Source organism: Bombina bombina, chromosome 7 (genome assembly GCF_027579735.1).
Source record: "Bombina bombina isolate aBomBom1 chromosome 7, aBomBom1.pri, whole genome shotgun sequence".
Taxonomy (NCBI): Eukaryota; Metazoa; Chordata; class Amphibia; order Anura; family Bombinatoridae; genus Bombina; species Bombina bombina.
In genome coordinates this window covers 407,580,577-407,603,297 of record NC_069505.1, presented here as the reverse complement: position 1 = coordinate 407,603,297, position 22,721 = coordinate 407,580,577, and the positions used below count along the sequence as shown (strand labels likewise).

The 22,721-nt window shown below is 40.0% G+C and overlaps 1 protein-coding gene across 1 annotated transcript in view; it reads left to right on the top strand.

Moving 5' to 3' along the window:
- IPPK (inositol-pentakisphosphate 2-kinase) overlaps window positions 1-22,721 on the top strand; it is a 176,474-nt gene that overhangs the window by 124,278 nt on the left and 29,475 nt on the right. Inside the window, exons 8-10 of the mRNA XM_053721185.1 lie at window positions 15,113-15,185; window positions 15,657-15,939; window positions 16,795-16,945. Of these exons, the coding sequence (XP_053577160.1) occupies window positions 15,113-15,185; window positions 15,657-15,939; window positions 16,795-16,945 (507 nt within the window). The remainder of the gene's footprint in view (window positions 1-15,112; window positions 15,186-15,656; window positions 15,940-16,794; window positions 16,946-22,721) is intronic.

Genomic DNA, 22,721 nt, shown 5'->3' with positions numbered 1-22,721 from the left:
CTGCGGGTGTAACTGTTCCTGAGTGTTGTGCCTTTCGTTACAGGCTTTCTGTTCTACTCACACGTTTTTGAGTTGTTAGGGGACCCTTTCCTTAACGGCTATGGGACTCCTCAGTCTTCTTCTTCGAATGGCTTGCCTCATTAGAAATGAGGGGATGATGTAATCTCCTTTTAGTCTTGTTATTGAGATCCTTCCCAGTTTTGTTGGAAGAACAGGGTTTCTGTTAGGCTGGTCCTGCGGGTATTTCTGTTCTTCTTAGGCGTTAACCTTTGGGTTGCCTCTCATTTAATTTTATCCGGTTAGGATGAATTTTATTTTTTACTTTTATGTTTCCTTCAGGAACTTACTCTAGGATCGATACCCGCTGTTTACTTCTGCGGAAGTTTGTTCGGGACACGTTCGTCCCATGTTTGTTTGTTTTTTTCTTCCTCCCTCTCTGAGGGCGGATTTAGGCAGCTTTACAGTTATTACCCTGGTTGCAGGCTGATCCTGCTTGGGTTCAGATCTTCTGTCTGGCAGCGTATTCAGCCGCGTGGCACCTGTTCTACCTGGCTGGTCAGGTTGAGGCACTGAGTGCTCCCAATATTTGTGTTTACTGTTATTTTATTTTACAAGTTTCAGCTATGCTTTCTTGAGCGGACTTGCAGGTCTGTACGACTCACAGGATTGTTTCAGTCCTTAATAGCCGTCTATCTGGTGACTGGGTCAGTGAACTTTCGCTGCGTCACTCTGTTGCTTCCGATATCCTCGGGACCTAGAGTATTCCTTTCCTTTTTTCTGCCGGTTTGGACAGTTTTGGCTTTCGGAGGCTCTGGGAATTGTCCTTCTTGGGACCTGTTCCTTTAGTGGTTCTCTTCTCATTGAGACCTTTTTGGACTGTCGGTTTCTCCTTGTGGATCGGGTCACCTTCTGGGGGACCTGGATTTCCCTTCAGGAGTTGGTTGTTCCCTTTTTAGGGACATTAGACAGTGTGGTGTTTCTGGGCTCTGTTTAGGGGTCCCTTCCCTGAGTCGGGAAGCATCTCCTCCTTGGGTAGAAGAGGTCCTAGTGGCTTTCAGGTATTGCCATCTATTGTGGCATCTCTACCCATGTTTTTCTGTCCTCTGATTTCGTATCTAAGGTGATGTGGAGACTTGCTGTACCTCACTGTTCCCCTTGTTCTTGGAGTTTGTGGTGTTGGTTGGACGCCTGTTAGACTCTAGAATCTTTTATAGGGCCTTGTGAGGCTTTAGCTCTTTGGAGTGGGCTCCTGCAAGGGGTGGTCTCTTCCCTTTGGTTGGGACTTGCAAGGGATTCTTGCTCTTGTTATCCAGGATAATCTGGATTTTTTCCCCCTATGGGTCTGTTTTCTATATCAGACGGGGTATTTAAATCCCTTGAATGTTCTTTATTATAAATATTTGTGGGGCTTGGGCCTTCTGTCCTTGTTCTTCCGGTTGTCGAGTGGGCCATCAATTAAATCAATTATGATATATGAAAAACAACAAAAAGGAAAGAGGCGCGCTGCATGTGTGAATCGGTAACACAAGGGAATCAAAACATTGTGGGTTAGTATTTCTTCTACTGTTCCTTGTTCCTCGGCAGAATGACTGGGGGATGAGGGGAGTGGGAGTAGTATTTAAGCCTTTGACTGGGGTGTCTTTGCCTCTTCCTGGTGGCCAGGTTCTTATTTCCCAAAAGTAATGAATGCAGCTGTGGACTCTTTCCATCTGAAGAAAAGAAAATCATGTAAGCATAATTTGTTTTTATCTAATGCATCAACAGACCAAAGGAGCGGCATTTCTTCAGTGTGTGTGCAAGATCTGGAGGTATGTATGTTACACTCCGTTCCCAAGTCAGAACAGGGGCAATGTTCATTGTACCATTGAAGAATGGAACGTTGGGTCTTATTTTAGATTGTATAACTTTAATCAAGTACTTTTTCTTCAAGATGGAAACCATTTTGATTCTTCAGTTAATCCTTCAGGGTCAGTAAATGACAGTAGACCTAAAGGATGCTTGTCTGCACATAACTATTCAAGGAACATTATTGGTTTCTTTGACTGTATCTGGAAAAGACATTATCAATATGTAGCTCTTCTCTTTTGGCCTTGCTACAGCTCCCAGAAATTTTACAAAGTTATTGTGGTTTCTCCTTCAGTCGTCGGAGAGCAGTGAGTTGTGTAGCTTCCACCTGACGATATTTTGGTTCAAACTCCATCTTTACCTTTAGCAATTTTTCATAAAGAGAAACTACTCTAGTTTCTTCAGTCATGGCGGGAAGGTAAATGTGGTCCAGAGTTCGCTCACTCCCTATTGCATTTGCAGTATCCACTGCAATTAAGCATGCTGAGGCAGTAGAATGGTGATCTCACCAACCTGTCCCGTTAAATTATTTAGACCGGTTAGTCAGACAATCTCTAAGTGTATATCCCTCACTCCAGTGTCTCAGGGGATGGTTTTCTCTGTCTCAGTGGAAATAATCTTCATGGGCGCCAGCTTGTCAGTTTGGGTTGCATTCTGCGGTTCTCGAAGGTCTCAGGGTGTTTGGTCGACTCAGGAGGCGAGGTAACCAATAAATATCTTGGATCTCCTGTTAACTTCAGGACACTTCATGCTTGGCCACTGTTCAGATCAGTTCTTTTAATTAGCTTTCAGTCAGACACATCACAGCGGTTGCCTGTGTCAATCATCCAGGGTATATCCGCAGTGCTCTTGTGATTTCTCACATTCTGCATTGTGTAAAGGTTTTCCACTGTACAATTTAAGAGATTCACATTCCTGGAAGCCAATTTACTTTACCCTTTGTCCTGCTATCAAGAGTAAATTATTGGATCAAGCAGGAAAACATTTCTACAATATTAATAGCCCCTGCATGGCTTAGCAGGATGTGGTATCTAGATTTGGTCTACATGTTCAACGGTCTCTTATGGCGTCTGCAACAAAGTCTGAATCTACTAATTTTAAGGTCAATTTTTTTTGTCAAAAGCTTCAATCTCTGTTGAACAGCCTGGTCAGTGAACACTTGGTTCTGTCTCAAGAGGTTTTTCTAATTCTGTCTTGGAGACCTTGATTCAGGCTTGTAAGTCTGTCACTAGAAGCATTTTCCCTCAAGTCGTGGACTGTGTATCTACACTTCCTTCAGGATGGCTTAGACAGGGGCTTATCGACCCTCAAGCCTATTGCTCTGATATTCCGGTGTTAGCTAGAATCAAGCCTGTATAGCTCCATGGAGTTTAATCTGATTCTGAAGGTCTTGCATTATCCGCCTTATGGACATGTGCACAATCTCAATAGTCAATTGTTATTTTGGGAAGTTTTATTTTTTTAACTATTTTCTCAGCAAGTATCTGAAATGTCAGCTCTTTCTTGTGGTTCTCCATATTTGGTTCTTCATAAGAACAAGGCTTTCTTCCGAAACTTGTATGGTTTCTACCTAAGGTGGTTTTTCCAGAGAACATTAATCAGGAGATTATGGGTATCCTTATGTCCTAATCCGAGATCTTCAAAAAGATTACTGTATGCTCTGGATGTGTTTAGGGCATTGAAAATCTTTTTGCTTGTTTCTATGGGTTATTGTCATTCCTCTAGCTCTCATGTGTCCTGTTCTCAGGTAAACGTAAGGGTCAGAAGGCCACTTTATTTCTTTAGCTTATTGGTTTAGGGGTTTATCATAGGGCTTCCTAAGAGGCAGATGAATCTCTACATTCACTAATTACATCTTATTTAAAGGGACAGTCAAGTCCAAAAAGAACTTTCATGAATCAAATAGGGCATGTAATTTTAAACAACTTACAATTTACTTTTATCACCAATTTTGCTTTGTTCCCTTGGTATTCTTAGTTGAAAGCTAAACCTAGGAGGGCCATATGCTAATTTCTTAGACCTTGAAGGCCACCTCTAATCTAAATGCATTTTGAGTTTTCCACCACTAGAGGGCGTTAGTTTATGTGTTTCATATAGATAACATTGAGCTCATGCATGTGAATCTACTGAGGAGTGAGCACTGATTGGCTAAAATGCAAGTCTGTCAAATGAGATAAGGGGGCAGACTGTGATTATCTTGTGTCTAATACTCTGCAGAGGTAAAAAGTATATTAATATAAGTGTTGGTTATGCAAAACTGGGGAATGGGTAATAAAGGGATTATCTATCTTTTTAAACAACAAAAATTCTGGTATTGACTGTCCCTTTAACTCTTTCTGTTTCTACATTTTTAAGAATGAGGCTTCAGTAGAACAAAACGCAAGGTTGCTACATGGTCGAGTTGATGTGTTTGCCTCAGTAGAGGCTGGTTTGGGGGAAAGGTTCTTCAGGGGTCGTTCCTGGTATATAGGTGTCTACCTTTTCCTTATTTTCCCACATGTTTTTTCCTTGTGGACTCCACAGCTTTGGTACTAGTTCCCACAAGTAAGGATTTTTGTGGACTCTCACAACCTTAGAAAGAGAACCTAACTTATTCTAACCTGATCCTTTCTTGGTGGTGAGAATCCACAAACCTGCCAATTGTTTTCTAGTTTGCACCTCTTTACCCAACTATCTTTATTACTGCTTCCTCCTATCCTTGCCTATTTGTACTATTGGGAGGGAAAGGGAAGAAGGAGGGATACCTAAAGCTCTGGTGTGGGGTGTCTTTGCCTCCTCCTGGTGGCCAGGAGATAAATTCCTTTCTTTGTGGTGAGAGTCCACGAAAATCCTTACTTGTGGAAATTAATCAGGTAAGAATAAATTGTGTGATTGTGCTGTGTGCTAATAATAAATAAATGTATATCTATTGTTTGTATGTACTGTATGCTAAGTCTTTTCTCAACGTTGTGTGCTAGTGTTAAGCATTACTGGGAGAGTCATCCAGCCACAAGCTTTTGTTCTGTGCAGCTAATGAGTAAAAATGCAGAATTAATGTACATGCAGCTAATGAGTAAAAATGCAGAATTAATGTACATGCAGCTAGTGAGTAAAAATGCAGATTTAATGTACATGCAGCTAATGAGTAAAAATGCAGAATTCATGTACATGCAGCTAATGAGTAAAAATTCAGAATTAATGTACATGCAGCTAATGAGTAAACATGCAGAATTAATGTACATGCAGCTAATGAGTAAACATGCAGAATTAATGTACATGCAGCTAATGAGTAAACATGCAGAATTAATGTACATGCAGCTAATGAGTAAACATGCAGAATTAATGTACATGCAGCTAATGAGTAAAAATGCAGAATTAATGTACATGCAGAATTAATGTACATGCAGCTAATGAGTAAACATGCAGAATTAATGTACATGCAGCTAATGAGTAAACATGCAGAATTAATGTACATGCAGCTAATGAGTAAAAATGCAGAATTAATGTACATGCAGCTAATGAGTAAACATGCAGAATTAATGTACATGCAGCTAATGAGTAAACATGCAGAATTAATGTACATGCAGCTAATGAGTAAACATGCAGAATTAATGTACATGCAGCTAATGAGTAAACATGCAGAATTAATGTACATGCAGCTAATGAGTAAACATGCAGAATTAATGTACATGCAGCTAATGAGTAAACATGCAGAATTAATGTACATGCAGCTAATGAGTAAACATGCAGAATTAATGTACATGCAGCTAATGAGTAAACATGCAGAATTAATGTACATGCAGCTAATGAGTAAACATGCAGAATTAATGTACATGCAGCTAATGAGTAAACATGCAGAATTAATGTACATGCAGCTAATGAGTAAACATGCAGAATTAATGTACATGCAGCTAATGAGTAAACATGCAGAATTAATGTACATGCAGCTAATGAGTAAACATGCAGAATTAATGTACATGCAGCTAATGAGTAAACATGCAGATTTAATGTACATGCAGCTAATGAGTAAACATGCAGAATTAATGTACATGCAGCTAATGAGTAGAAATGCAGAATTAATGTACATGCAGCTAATGAGTAAACATGCAGAATTAATGTACATGCAGCTAATGAGTAAACATGCAGAATTAATGAACATGCAGCTAATGAGTAAACATGCAGAATTAATGTACATGCAGCTAATGAGTAAACATGCAGAATTAATGTACATGCAGCTAATGAGTAAACATGCAGAATTAATGTACATGCAGCTAATGAGTAAACATGCAGAATTAATGTACATGCAGCTAATGAGTAAACATGCAGAATTAATGTACATGCTGCTAATGAGTAGAAATGCAGATTTAATGTACATGCAGCTAATGAGTAAACATGCAGATTTAATGTACATGCAGCTAATGAGTAAACATGCAGAATTAATGTACATGCAGCTAATGAGTAAACATGCAGAATTAATGTACATGCAGCTAATGAGTAGAAATGCAGAAGTAATGTACATGCAGCTAATGAGTAAACATGCAGAATTAATGTACATGCAGCTAATGAGTAAACATGCAGAATTAATGTACATGCAGCTAATGAGTAAACATGCAGAAGTAATGTACATGCAGCTAATGAGTAGAAATGCAGAAGTAATGTACATGCAGCTAATGAGTAAACATGCAGAATTAATGTACATGCAGCTAATGAGTAAACATGCAGAAGTAATGTACATGCAGCTAATGAGTAGAAATGCAGAAGTAATGTACATGCAGCTAATGAGTAGAAATGCAGAATCAATGTACATGCAGCTAATGAGTAAAAATGCAAGGTGTATTTACATTTGAGCAGTGCACAAGCTTTTTCTCTCACTCGGTAGAAGCATATCATTTCTGGTGGGTAGATTTCCTCTGAGCACTGGTAGGGATGCTTTTGACAGAAATCTGGGTTCATGTTTACTGCTTGTAATAGACCCATTTAGTTAAAGGGACATTTAAACCCCAAAAAAATCTTTCATGATTCAGATAGAGAATACAATTTTTAAAAAGTTTCCAATTTACTTCTATTATCAATTTCTTTTCATTCTCGTGTTATTCTTTGTTGGAGAGATACCTAGGTAGGTATCATGCACGTGCCTGAAGCACTACACGACAGGAAATAGTGCTGCCATCTAGTGCCCCTGCTAATGTAAAACATTGATGCAAAACTGCTGCTATGTAGTGCTGCAGACACGTGCACACGCTTGAGCTTACATTTCTGCTTTTCCACAAAGGATAACAAAACTAAGAAAAATTGATAATAGAAGTATATTAGAAAGTTGTTTAAAATGTTCTGTTGTATGTAAATCATGAACGAAAAAAAATGGGTTTTATGCCCCTTTAATACTTGACCCAAGTGAAGTAAAGCTAAGCAAAGTCTAACTTGTGCATACATCAAGGAAAAAGGGACATAGCGGTACATGAGTGTATATTAATTTCTCTTGTTAAGTGTATCCAGTCCACGGATCATCCATTACTTATGGAATATATTCTCCTTCCCAACAGGAAGCTGCAAGAGTCCACCCACAGCAAAGCTGCTATATAGCTCCTCCCCTAACTGCCATATTCAGTCATTCTCTTGCAAGCCTCAACATAGATAGGAGGTCGTGAGAGTCTGTGGTGCTTTCTACTTAGTTTATTCTTCAATCAAAAGTTTGTTATTTTTAAATGGCACCGGAGTGTGCTGTTTATCTCAGGCAGTATTTGGAAGAAGAATCTGCCTGCGTTTTTCTATGATCTTAGCAGACGTAACTAAGATCCATTTGCTGTTCTCACACATTCTGAGGAGTGAGGTACTTCAGAGGGGGAATGGCGTGCAGGTTTTCCTGCAGATAAGGTATGTGCAGTAAAATATTTTTCTAGGAATGGAATTGACTAAGAAAATACTGCTGATACCGAAGTAATGTAAGTAAAGCCTTAAATGCAGCGATAGCGACTGGTATCAGGCTTATTAATAGAGATACATACTCTTGTAAAAATGTGTTTTAAAACGTTTGCTGGCATGTTTAATCGTTTTTTAACATATGTTTGGTGATAAAACTTATTGGGGCCTAAGTTTTTTCCACATGGCTGGCTTAAATTTTGCATAGAAACAGTTAACTGAAGCTTCCCACTGTTGGCTGTGGCAGTTTGTTGTGTCTGTTTTTAAAAACTTCTGTCATTTTTTTTTATTTATTTTTTTATCTGTTTTTTGCATTAAGGGGTTAATCATCCATTTGCAAGTGGGTGCAATGCTCTGTTACCTTATTACATGTACTGTAAAAATTTTGTTTGTTTTACTGCCTTTTTTTCACTGTTTTTCAAATTTTGACAAAATTTGTTTCTCTTAAAGGCACAGTAACATTTTATATATTTGCTTGTTAACTTGATTTAAAGTGTTTTCCAAGCTTACTAGTCTCATTATTAGTCTGTTCTAACATGTCTGACATAGAGGAAGCTCTGTGTTCATTATGTTTTAAAGCCATGGTGGAACCCCATCTTAGAATGTGTACCAGATGTACTGATTTCATGTTAAACAATAAAGATCATTTTTTGTCTTTAAAAACATTATCACCAGAGGATTCTGTCGTGGGGGTAGTTATGCCGACTAACTCTCCCCACGTGTCAGACCTTTTGACTCCCGCTTTAGGGACTCACTCTCAAATGGCGCCAAGTACATCAAGGGCACCCATAGCGTTTCTTTTACCAGGGGATTCTGTCGAGGGGAAAGTTATGCCGACTAACTCTCCCCACGTGTCAGACCCTTCGACTCCCGCTTCAGGGACTCACGCTCAAATGGCGCCAAGTACATCAAGGGCGCCCATAGCGTTTATTTTACAAGACATGGCAAAGGTGGTGAATAATATTCTGGCAGCAGTATTAGTCAGACTACCTGAAATTAAAGGAAAGCAGTTAGCTCTGGGGGTAGATACAGAGCATACAGACGCTTTAAGAACCATGTATGATACTACCTCACAATATGCTTAGTCTGTGGGTGATTTTTTTTTTTTTTTTTTTTTGACTCAGGGAAGATGATTTAACCTGATTCTGATATTTCTACATTTAAAATTTATGCTTGAGAACCTCCACTTGTTGCTCAGGGAGGCTTTGGCTGCTCTGAATGAATGTGTACAATCGCAGGGCCAGAGAAATTGTGTAGACTGGATAAATAATATGCAGTGCCGGTGTGTACTGATGTTTTTCCAATACCTAAAGAGGTTTACTAAATTTTTTTTAATAAGGAATGGGATAGACCAGGTGTGCCGTTCTCTTCCCCTCCTATTTTTTAGAAGAATGTTTTCTAATAGTTACCACCACACGGGACTTCTGGCAGACAGTTCCTAAGGTGGAGAGAAGAGTTTATACTCTAGCTAAGCGTACCACTACCTCTGACGAGGACAGTTGTGCTTTTTAGATCCAATGGATAAAAAATGTTTATTCAACAGGGTTTTATCCTGCAGCCCCTTGCATACATTGCTTCTGTCACTGCTGCTGCGGCGTTCTGGGTTGAGTCTCTTGATGAGGCTTTACAGTTAAGCGACTCCATTGGATGAATATATTTGACAAGCTTATGCTAGCCAATTCCTTTGTTTTCTGATGCCTTGTTCATTTGACTAGACTAACGGCTAAGAATTCTGTTTTTTACTATACTGGCGCACAGAGCGCTATGGCTTATATCATGGTCAGCTGTCGTGACTTTAATAAATAAGCTACTTAACTTCCCTTCAAGGGGCAGACCCTATTCGGGCCTGGTTTGAAGGAGATTATTGCTTATATCACTGGAGGAAAAGGTCATGCCCTTCCTCAGGATAGGTCTAAATCAAGGGCAAAAAAAAAAAAAAAAAGTCTAATTTTCGTACCTTTTAAAAACTTCAGGGCAGGTGTGGCATCCTCTTCCTCTAAGGCAAAACAAGAGGGAATTTTTGCTCAGTCCAAGGCGGTCTGGAGACAATCGGACCTGGAACAAAGATAAGCAGGCCAAGGAGCCTGCTGCTGCCTCTAAGGCAGCATAAAGGAACGGACCCCTATCCGGTAACGGATCCTATAGGGGGCAGACTTTCATTCTTTGCCCAGGCGTGGGCAAGAGATGCCCAGGATCCCTAGGCATTGGGATTTATATCCCAGAGATATCTTCTGGATTTCAAAGATTCCCCCCCAAAAAAAGGGGAGATTTCGCCTTTCACAATTATCTGCAAACCAGATAAAGAAGGAGGCATTCTTACATTGTGTACGAGATCCATCCAGTTCCAAGAGAGGAACAGGGACAGAGTTTTTACTCAAATCTGTTTGTGGTTCCCAAGGAGAGGGAACCTTCAGACCTATTTTGGATCTAAAGATCTTAAACAAATTCCTCAGAATTCCGTCATTTAAGATGGAAACTATTCGTACCATCTTAACTATGATCCAGGAGAGTCAATAGAGGACTACAATGGATTTGAAGGATGCTTATCCTCACATTGTGATGCATAAAGATCACCATCGTTTTTCAGGTTTGCCTTTCTAGACAGGCATTACCAGTTTGTAGCTCTTTCCTTTGGGATATCTACAGCCCCAAGAATCTTTATGGAGGTTCTGGGGTCGCTTTGGCGGTCCTTAGACCACGGGGCATAGAAGTGGCCCCTTATTTAGACGACATCCTGATACAGGCGTCAAACATCCAAATTGCCCAGTCTCATACGGACGTAGTACTGGCATTTCTGAGATCACATGGGTGGAAAGTGAACAAGGAAAGAGTTCTCTATCCCCAATCTCAAGGGTTTCCCTCCTAGGGACTCTGATAGATTCTGTAGAAATGAAAATTTACCTGACGGAGTCCAGGTTGTCAAAGTTTCTAAATTTCTGCCGTGTTTTTTTCATCCCATCCGCGCCCTTCGGTGGCTCAGTACATGAATGAAATCGGCTTAATGGTGCACGTCTACATTTCAGACCGCTGCAACTATGCATGCTCAGTCAGAGGAACGGGGATTACACAGATTTGTCCCCCTGTTAAACCTGGACCAAGAGACCAGAGATTCTCTTCTCTGGTGACTATGTCGGGTCCATCTGTCCAAGGGTATGACCTTCCGCAGGTCAGATGGGACAATTGTTACAATAGATGCCAGCCTTTTAGGTTGGGATGCAGTCTGGAACTCCCTGAAGGCTCAGGGATAGTGGACTTAGGAGGAGACCCTCCTTCTAATAAATATTCTGGAACTGGGAGTGATATTCCATGCTCTTCAGACTTGGCCTCAGTTAGCAACTCTGAGGTACATCATACTCAGTCAGACAATATACACGACTGTGGCTTACATCAGCCATCAAGGGGGAACAGAAGTTCCCTAGCGATGTTAGAAGTCTTACAATAATTCACTGGACAGAGACTCACTCTTGTCTATCAGCTATCCATATCCCAGGTGTTGAGAACTGGGAGGTGGATTTTCTAAGTCGTCAGACTTTTCTTCCGGGGGAGTGGGATTTCCTCCGGAGGTCAAGACCAAGCAGGAGAGGGCTTTGGTGTTTTTGACAGCGCCTGCGTAGCCACGCAGGACCTGGTATGCAGATCTGGTGGACATGTCATCCTTTCCATCATGGTCTCTGCTTCTGAGACAGGTCCCTCTACCTCAGGGTCCTTTCAACCATCTAAATAGAATCAATCTGAGATGGACTGCCTGGAGACTGAACGCTTGATGTTATCAAAGCATGGCTTCTCCGAGTCAGTCATTGATACCTTAATACAGACATGAAAGCCTGTCTCTAGGAAAATTGAACATAGATATGGTGTAAATATCTGATTGTTATGAATCCAAGGGTTACTCATGGAGTAAAGTCTGGATTCCCAGGATATTATCTTTTCTCCAAGATGTTTTTGAGAAAAGGGTTGTCAGCTAATTCCTTAAAAGGGGACAGATTTTTACTCTGTCTATTTTTTTTCACAAGCGTCTGGCAGGTATTCTAGACGTTCAGGCATTTGGTCAGGCTTTGGTTAGATCCAAGCCTGTGTTTAAAACTGTTGCTCCGCCATGGAGCTTAAACCTGATTCTTAAGGTTCTTCAAGAAGTTCCGTTTGAACCTTTTTTGTTCCATAGATAACAATCTTTATCTTGGAAAGTTCCTTTTGGGTAGCTAATTCCTCGACTCGTAGAGTCTCCAAGTTATCTGTGTTACAATGTGATTCTCCTTATCTGGTCCTTCGTACGGATAAGGTAGTCCTGCGTACCAACCTGGGTTTTTTCCTAAGGTGGTATCTAACAAGTACATCACTCAAGAGATAGGTGTTCCATGCTTGTATCCTAATCCTTCCTCAAAGAAGGAACGTCTATTACACAATATTGGACGTGGTTTGTGCTTTAAAGTTTTACTTACAAGCTACTACAGTTTTCATCAAACGTTCACCTTGTTTGTTGTCTATTCTGGACAGAGGAGAGGTCAAAAGACTTCAGCAGCCTCTCTGTCTTTTTGGTTAAAAAGCATAATTCATTTAGCTTATGAGACTGCTGGACAGCAGCCTCCTGAAGGGATTACAGCTCATTCTACTAGAGCTGTGGTTTTCACTTGGGCCTTTTTTAAATGTGGCTTCTGTTGAACAGATTTACAAGACGGAGTCTTGGTCTGCGCTTCATACTTTTCAAATTTAACAAATTTGATACCTTGCTTCTTCGGAGGCTATTTTTGGGAGAAAGGGTTTTTTACAGGCAGTGGTAACTTCCGTTGAAGTACCTGCCTTGTCCCTCCCATCATCCGTGTACTTTAGCTTTGGTATTGGTATTCCATAAGTAATGGATGATCCGTGGACTGGATACACTTAACAAGAGAAAACATAATTTATGCTTACCTGATAAATTTATTTCTCTTGTAGTGTATCCAGTCCACGGCCCGCCCTGTCACTTTAAGGCAGGTAATTTTTTCATTTGAACTACAGTCACCACTGCACCCTATGGTTTTTCCTTTCTCTGCATGTTTTCGGTCGAATGACTGAATATGGCAGTTAGGGGAGGAGCTATATAGCAGCTTTGCTGTGGGTGGACTCTTGCAGCTTCCTGTTGGGAAGGAGAATATATTCCATAAGTAATGGATGATCCGTGGACTGGATACACTACAAGAGAAATAAATTTATCAGGTAAGCATAAATTATGTTTTTAAATAAAAACATTGTTGCAATATACTATTAACAAAAGTTATAGCAGGTTGTCAATGTTTTAACAGCCGAGCATTCCCTGTGCACCAGCTTTTATACACCCTGCCTGCTGGTTTGTGCAATGCATATTAAAGGGATATAAGTCTTTTTCATGGTTGTATTAAAAAAGCACTAAGCAGTGACTTCTACTTAAAGGGGCATGAAACCTAACTAGTTTTATTGTTTAAAAGATAGATAATCCCTTTATTACCCATTCCCTAGTTTTACATAACAAACACGGTTATATTAATATACTTTTTACCCTGTGATTGCCTGTATCCAAGCCTCTGCAGACTGCCCCTTATCTCAGTGCTGACTCCTCCATAACTCCAGAGGTGAGCACAACTATCTATATAGCACACTTGAACTAGCATTGTCTGGGTGTGAAAAACGGATAAAATGCACTGAGATAAGAGGTGGCCTGCAGAAACAGGACAACATTTAGAGGTATAAAGCTTATAAAGTATATTAATATAACAATGTTAGTTGTGCAAAGCTGGGGAATGGGTAGTTAAGGCGTTATCTAACTTTTTAAACAAAACAAAAAATCAAGAAGACTGTCCCTTTTTAAAGGGGCATGAAACCCAAAATTTAAACAAACTTGCCAGTTTTTTTCTATTATCAATTCAGCGAGTTCCCATCTCATGGGCCTACCTAGGTAAGCTTTTCAACAAAGCATACCAAGAGAACATAGCAAATGAGATAATAGAAGGTAAATTTGAAAACAATTTAACAATGTATGCTTTATCTGAAGCATGAGAGAATTAAGTTTCATGTCCCTTTTTAATAGAGAGCATTGCAATATGTATTATTCACCATTTTTAAAAGGATTTTACCTTTTTTTATTTCTTAACTTCATTTGCGCAGGGTTAGGGTACATTACTTCCTGTTACAGACCCACAACGGGGCTGGGGTCTCTACAAGGAAGGCTTATCTAGCTTGATGACAAATCTTCTAGTCTCACTTGAGCTGGTTTAGTGAACGCAAGAAAAGCAGGATAACTTAAAGGGACATTAAACCCCAATTTTTTCTTTTATGATTTAGAAAGAGCAAGCAATTTTAAACAACTTTCTAATTTATTTATATTATCTAATCTGTTTCATTCTCTTGATATTCTCTGCTGAAAAGCATATCTAGATAGGCTAAGAAGCTGCTGATTGGTGGCTGCACACAGATGCCTTGTGTGATTGGCTCACCCATGTGCATTGCTATTTCTTAAAGGATGTCTAAATAATAGATAATAGAAGTAAATTGGAATATTGTTTAAAATCGTATTCTCTATCTGAATAATGAAAGAAAAAAAATTGGGTTTAATGCCCCTTTAAAGGTACACTGAACCCAAAAAAATTATTTCGTGATTCAGATAGAGCATGCAATTTTAATTAACTTTCTAGTTTACTCCTATTTTTCTTCGTTCTGTTGCTATTTATATATGAAAAAGGCATCTAAGCTTTTTTTCTTGGTTCAGACTCTGGACAGCAGTTTTTTTATTGGTGGATTAATTTATCCACCAATCAGCAAGGACAACCTAGGTTGTTCACTAAAAATGGGCCGGCATCTAAACTTACATTCTTGCATTTCAAATAAAGATACCAATAGAATAAAGAACATTTGATAATAGGAGTAAATTAGAAAGTTGCTTAAAATGTCATGCTCTATCTGAATCACAAAAGAAAAAATTTGGGTTCAGTGTCCCTTTAAGCTAACATGTCTGCTGTATCCTTTCTCTCCCTGAGGGCAGTGGCTACAGTGAAATTTTATAAGTGATCAATTTGCAAGAAAATAAGTAGGTTGTTTGCGGTTTCATTTTGGTTTAGAATATTTGCTTTTAATAAAGAAGCACTTTCATATCCCATAATCGCAAATGCAATAAATGCCACCATTGGCTGTCTTAGCTGGCACAGGGTTTGAATGAGAGTGCATGAGACATGCACAGCATATGTGCATATCCTGTTGAAACACTGATTGCTTTTACAATAATCACCTATAGCAAAAATATTTCTATTTTTGATTGGATCCGCTCATGCACAGTTTTGACCATTATGTCACCAAAGATGAATTTGCTTCATAGTGTTTTTTGTTCTAATTCTAATAATTGTTTCTATTTCCTTCTATACAGAAACAAACAGAGGATGCACTTTGCCATCATGAATTTATTACAAGAGTCTCAAAATAACTTAAAAATCTTTAAGGTAAGTCCGTTCCGCCTGTCTGGTGCTCGACAAATCTGTTTAAAAGTTAGGAGCCAGTAGGAATATTTATGAGACAGAGATAGTTTTAGGAGACAGTGGTATTTGTATGTAGATATACAGAGATTAATCCAAAAATTTAGGAGCCAGGGATAGAATTCTAGTGGCTCCCTGGGTTTGTCGATCCCTGGTCTAACGGTATATTTAATCTAGTGCTGTATAACTAACTACCCCGGTGCTCAGCAATAAAAGTTCCGTAAACAATTTATCTATTATTATTATTAGCGCAACACATTTTATGTATTTGTATTAAATCCCAGTGTTTATATGCCCTTCAGTGGGATTAGTGTGGTACATATATGTGAATGTTTATAATCTGACCTTCAATGATTGAAACCTTAATCTGCACATACTATAATATACTGTTATTATAGTCTTACGTATCATAATGTGATATTCTCTCTCGCCATCTAGAACGGTGAATTAATTTATGGCTGCAGGGAAGAGCAGGAGAACCATTCTGATCTGAATAAACTTGCCCATCACCTGAAACCGTTTTTCTTTCCAGCCAATGGGCTGGTCAGTGGACCTCCATGTACGATGAATGTGCTAAAAGAACTCATAAATGTGCTAACGGCAACTCTGCTAAGTAACTGCTCGGACCCCACCAGGGCAGGAAACATAAAGTCAGTGCCCGTCTCACAGGGCAGGAATTACTGCGAGGCCAGTCACTTTAGTACGGAGCTGCTCAGGAACAGTAAGTGTTGTAGTGCTAATTGTTATGCCTTGCCCGAGCGTGTGCTTTGTGCGATATTGCACATCTATAGTCTGTGTACATGAGGGGTAATAGATGTGTAAAGGGACACTCAGTCAAAATAAAACTCATGATTCAGAGCAGCAATTTTAAACAACTTTCTAATTTACTCCTATTAATGTTTCTTCGTTCTCTTAGTATCTTTATTTGAAAAAGCAAGAATGTAAGCTTAGGAGCTGGCCCATTTTTGGTTCAGCACCTGGGTAGCACTTTAAGATTGGTGTCTAAATGTAGCCACCAATCAGCAAACATTACCCAGGTGATGAACCAAAAATGGGCCGGCTTCTAAGCTTACATTTAAATAAAGATACCAAGATACCAAGAGAACAAAGAAAAATGAATAAGGGGCCGATTTTAACAAACTGTCAATTAGCCCCAATGCATCTGTTTCCGCGCGAGCCTTGAGGCTCTCTGAAAAATGGGAGTTAAGAAGCATCGGTCTTAAGACTGCTGCTCCTTAACTCGTATACCTCCTCTGAGGCCGCAGACATCAGTTCGCCTGATCATATACGATCGGGTTGATTGACCCACCCTACTAGCGGCTGATTGGCCGTGAATCTGCAGGGGGTGGCATTGCACAAGCCGTTTACCAGTACTGCTTGTGCAATGTTATATAGCTGTTGGCATTCAGTGATGTCCGCCAGACATTGATAAATCGGCCCAAAGAGTAAATTAGAAAAATGCTTAAATCTGAATCATGAAAGTTTAATTTTGACTGAACTGTTCCTTTAAGCTATTCTAGCCCAGTACAGGTAGAGCCGTTTCAGGAGCTAAGATCCCACACGTTTGTCATTGCAGGTAAACATAACATTGAAGCTTCTGGTTTACCTAAAGGATGCATCTTATACAAGACCCTTCAGGCTCAGATGCTGGATATGCTGGACATAGAAGGACTGTACCCTTTGTATAAGAGAGTGGAGGCGTATCTGGAGGAGTGTCCGGAGGAACGGTGAGCATTTACAGTGTAGGATAAGCAGATCATACAGCTATACAAACCGGTTACACTGCTATATAATAAGCCAGTTAGTGTTCAGTAACCAATACTTAACGTTAGCTGCTTGCCAGGCAGACTTAAAGGGATGGGAAGAGCAGCAATTTAAATAACTTTCTAACTTACCTCATCAAATGTTCTCTCTCTTTTTTGAAAAGCAAGGACATAAGCTCAGGAGCGTGCACGTGTCTGGAGCACTATATGGCAGCAGTTCTGTTATGAATGTGCACTAGATGGCAGCACAATACCCTGCTGTGTTGTGCTCCAACACAGAATAACATGGGGACAAATCTAATTTAATAATAGAAGTAACACGTTCTGTCTGAATCAAAAAATACATTTTCCTTCCTAAGATAGGGAGAGTCCACGGCTTCATTCCTTACTGTTGGGGAAATACAACACCTGGCCACCAGGAGGAGGCAAAGACACCCCAGCCAAAAGCTTAAATATCCCTCCCACTTCCTAATTACCCCAGTCATTCTTTGCCTTTCGTGACGTTAGGAGGTGTTGGAAAATTCGGAGGGTCCTGAAAAAGGGTATCTGCACTTCGAGATAGGACTGGAGTTTTAAGTAGTCATGTCAACCTCTCAGTAAGAGTATTGATGAAAAAATTATGATATATTAAGAAGGCAATTTTTGCAGCATTAAGGAAAAAAGTTAAAATATGTGAAATAATTTGTGGTCTCATGTGTCTTGAGGTGCGCCAATACCTGCTCTTATTATTATATACATTTTGGTCACTTTGGCAGCACTCCACAATATGTGCATTTAAAAACATATGATTTTATTAGATGTGCTTAACCATTTTTTCTTACTGATTTATCACTGGGGAAACTGACCAAAGCCCTTTTGGTTTAAAGCACTCCACCCAGTTCAGGTGTGTTCCAGACACAGATATTTAACTGTGTGTATATAAAGCCAGAAAACCTCATCCCATGCAGTCTGGATGAGAGGTATAGTATTGTAATGTTATTTTGGTATATTAGAATTGTATTGGCTAACTTCATAGTGTTAACAGGTGTTGAGAAGGCAATTTTTTGCAGCAGTGGGAAACAAGTTTGAAGTATGTGTAATAACATGTAGCCAGGAAGCCTCATCCCATGCAGTCTGGATGAGAGATTGGAAATTCTATTTTGATATATTAGAATTGTATTCTTGAGCTTAGCTTGGCTAAAATTTTAGAGTTAGGACCAGTCTTTTATGGGACACCTTGAAAGTGGTGACTGGCTTAAGCAGAATATGGCCATATTGTGTGACTAAGATCCCATCTTTATTTAAAAAAATTATGATATATTAAGAAGGCAATTTTTGCAGCATTAAGGAAAAAATGGATAAAAGTTAAAATATGTGAAATAATTTGTGGTCTCATGTGTCTTGAGGTGCGCCAATACCTGCTCTTATTAGAGTATTGATGAAAGTTAGAGTCTGGAGATGCAGGGAAAGTTTTTTTTTTTCTGCAAAACCATCCAGACTACTGCTAACAGCTCCTAAGCAATCAGTGTTGACGAGTTTCACTGCCTGCTTTCTCTCACTCAAGTCCATGTCAGGAGCGCTACTATAACACTGTCACACTTGTGACCGGGTGTGGTCTATGTTCATTTCCTCCATTCTGGCTGAGACTTGAACCTGAGGAGAACGTTTCCTCTGTTATCTGTCTGGGTCTAGGAGGTGGTGAGTGTCCCAGCCATTGGGAGTATAAGGGTGCAGTTTTCTATAATAAAAAACATTTTTATTTGTGTCCTTCTGCGGGTATAACCTGAGCTATGGAGGACTCTGACATGTTAGAGGGTACTTCTTCTGTACTAAATCATACCTGTTTATATTGTGAGGAGGCCGTGGTTTTGCCGCCCACTCAATTATGTTCCACATGCCTTAACACCATTATAATTACAATCTATGTTTTGAAACCAGCGCCTAGGTAGAATACAATCTACACTAAAAAAGACTCCCTAACAAAGTCTTAAGGAAAGTTACAAATAAGGGACAATAGGAGCCCCAAAAGGCTAAAGTCTTACACAGGTTAAATAGCAATGGGTTCCTTCAGAGTCACTTTATATGGGTTAATAGTCAACAAGTGGTCAAATAGACCCTTATGATTTATATTGGTAAAATACATTTAATTAATCATAGGGAATTAATTACAGAGGTCCAATATATAGAATAATAAAACCACAAGTGTGTTAAAGGAAGATAAGATAAATTTCCAAAACAAGGTTATTAATTGGCCGGAATAGAATTCTGGTTAAGAGACTTCTATGGAAAGTGCAAATGCAAATAATTAAAAAAAAACAACAAACCGTAAACCCCACCTAGTGGGAAATATATGTACTAAAATGGGCTTCAAATGAACATATAAAACAATACCTAAAATCCGTTAGGGCAATCTAAAAACAATAACCTCTAAGGATTAGAAAAGCGCACTAATATAAAGTGCAAAAATAAAAATGCATTTATTGTAATTAGTTATACATACCATGTGACAATGTGAAAATAACAAAATAAACATATCATTTAAGGTGCAAGTCGTTAAGAAATAATGTAACAATCTAAAAGTGTGATCAAATCTAGTGTAGTGAAATTATAATTGCGCGATAGTATGAAGTGCAATACACAAATATTATAAATAACTGATAAAAAAAGCTCATAAAAAGTGGATACAATTTATTACAATAAGTGATGAAATTGATGAAAAGTTGGTACAATTTAATACAATAATTGCAATATATTAAATGGTATGAAACATGGACAATATAACAATGTAGTAATTATATGTGCCGGCACAATACATGTAGCTAATAACAGATCTCTTACACTGTCCAAATACAATCCATGTCCAAATAAAAAATGAATATCCAAAAAGAGAAAAAAAAAAGAAAAGGAGTGGTAAGGTGAATGCGGTGATATTGTGATTTGTCTAAAATGATCCTATATCCATATGCCTTAAAAACATTGAAAACTTGATATCCGGATACTGAGTGTACCTAAATGAAAAAGAAAAGAACAAACAATATACAAATTGTGTATGTAGGGTGGGTTCATACACAATTTGTATATAGTTTTGTTCTTTTCTTTTTCATTTAGGTACACGGAGTATCCGGATATCAAGTTTTTGGTGCTCCTATTGTCCCTTATTTTTAACACCATTATAAAGTCTAAGAAGGGAGACAAGCCTGCTTAAGGCTCTTAGTCCCTCTGAGCTGTCTACCTCTCAGGACTCTGCGTCCCGGGAGATTACTACCCTTGCTACATTATCCACTCCACATGAAGTTTCCCATAGCACATCTAATCCTCCATCCGGAGGGGGACTTCTTCCTGAAGACTTTGCTGCGCAGTTACAAACGGCGGTGTCTGCGGCCCTCAGTGCATTACCTCGCTCTAACAAACGCAAGAGAGAGGTTAATCGTAGCTCTCCTGACCCGGAGTCATCTAAATATTTATCAGATTTAGCTATTATGTCCCAGTTATCAGATGAGTTAACCTCTAGCTTCAAAGGGTGAACTTTCTAGGTCAGAGTCCTTAGCGTCTAAGCCTTCTGCTGCGGAGGAACCGTCCTTTAGATTTAAAGTTAAGCACTTCTGTTTTTTTATTAAAGGAGGTTCTGTCTACGTTAGAGGTTCCAGAGGTTGCGCTGCCTGAAGAACCTATACCTCAATTAGACAGTTTACGAAGGCAGGAAAATTTTTTTTTTTTTTTTTTTTTTACTTTTCCTGTGCCGTTTAAGATTGCAAACATTATTAAGAACGTATGAGAAAGATTTGGTTCTTCCTTTTTCCCCCTTGTCTACTTTTAAAAAGTTAGTCCCGGTCTCTAAACTGGATTTGTGGGGCTCCGTTCTAAGGTGGATGGTGCTATCTCTATGCTTGCTAAATGTACTTCTATACCTCTTGAGGATAGTTCTTCGTTCAGAGAGCCGATGGCTAAGAAAATGGAAACCTTTCTGAGAAAGATGTTTCAACATACAGGATTTCTGTTTCAACCAGCGGCTGCAGTTGCCGGAGTGGCTACCTACTGGTGCGACTGTCGGAACTCCATTGAGGTGGAATCTCCCCTCGAGGATATACAATCATAGGGGGCAGACTGTCGTTTTTTTTTTCCTCAGACGCCTGGTTCAAGGATGTACAGGATCCGTGGGTCCTGGATGTGGTATCTCAGGGATACAAGATAGGCTTCAAATCTCATCTGCTAAGGGGCAGATTCCTTCTCCCGAATCTGTCTACCAGACCAGAAAAGAGGGTTGCATTAGGGATCTATCCTCCTCAGGAGTTGCTGTCCCAGTGCCTATCGAAGAAAGAGGTTTGGGGTTTTATTTGAACCGTTTCGTGGTCCCAAAGAAGGAGGGAACTTTCCGCCCAATTCTTGACCTAAAGTGCTTAAACAAATTTCTCAGTGTCCCTTCCTTCAAGATGGAGACGATAAGGTCCATCCTTCCTTTAATTCAGGAAGGCCAGTTTATGACCACTATAGATCTGAAGGACGCTTACCTTCATATTTCAATCCACAGGGAACATTTTGAGTTCCTGAGGTTTGCATTCCTGGACCAGCATTTCCAGTTCATTGCCCTTCTGTTTGACCTAGCTACTGCTCCAAGAATCGTTATGAAGGTTCTGGGGGCTCTTCTAGCAGTTTCCAGAACTCAGGGTATTGCAGTATACCCATACTTGGACAATATTCTGGTGCAAGCACCTTCCTTTTGTCTTGCAGAAGAATTCTTGGGAGTCCCTTCTCAGTCTTCTTCGATCACATGGATGGAAAATGAACTTGGAAATGAGTTCTCTTATCCCAAGTACCAGGGTGGAATTCCTGGGTACTATAATAGATTCCATATCCATGAGGATATTTCTAACAGACCAGAGACGTTGCAAGCTAACTTCGGCATGTCTTGCCCTCCGGACCTCCTTGAGTCCCTCTGTGGCTCAGTGTATGGAGGTGATTGGTCTCATGGTGTCCTGCATGGACATCATTCTTTTTGCCAGGTTCTGTCTTAAACCTTTACAATTGTGCATGCTGAGGCAGTGGAATGGCGATCGTTCAGATCTGTCTCAACAGATTGTATTAGAAAGCTGGTCAAGAGAATCGCTCTTTTGGTGGCTCTGTCCAGATCTGTCCCGGGGGACATGCTTCTTAAGACCATCCTGGGAGATTGTGACTAAGGACACAAGCCTATCCGGATGGGGAGCGGTTTGAGGTGCCAGGAAGGCACAGGGGTTGTGGACTCATGAGGAGTCCTTCCTCTCGATCAATATTTTGGGACTACGGGCAATCTTCAAGGCCCTGAAGGCTTGGCCACTTCTGGGTTCGTCCCAGTTTATCAGATTCCAATTAGACAATATAACCTTGGTGACTTACATCATCCATCAGGGGGGGGGACGAGAAGTTCCTTGGCGATGAAGGAAGTATCTCAGATTCTGGAGTGGGCAGAGGCCCACAGCTGTTCGCTGTCAGCGATCCACATTCCGGGTGTGGACAACTGGGAGGCGGATTTTCTCAGCAGCAATCCTTCCACCCAGGGAAATGGTCTCTCCATCCTGAGGTGTTTGCAGAGATATGCAGCAAGTGGGGGACGCTGGAGATCTTATGGCGTCCCGTCTCAATACCAAGCTAGCCAGGTACTGGTCGAGGGATCCCCAAGCGGATCTAATAGATGCACTAGCAGTGCCCTGGAGGTTCAAACTCATATCTTTTTCCTCCATTACCGATTCTTCTTCGAGTGGTGGCCCGCATCAAGCAGGAGTGG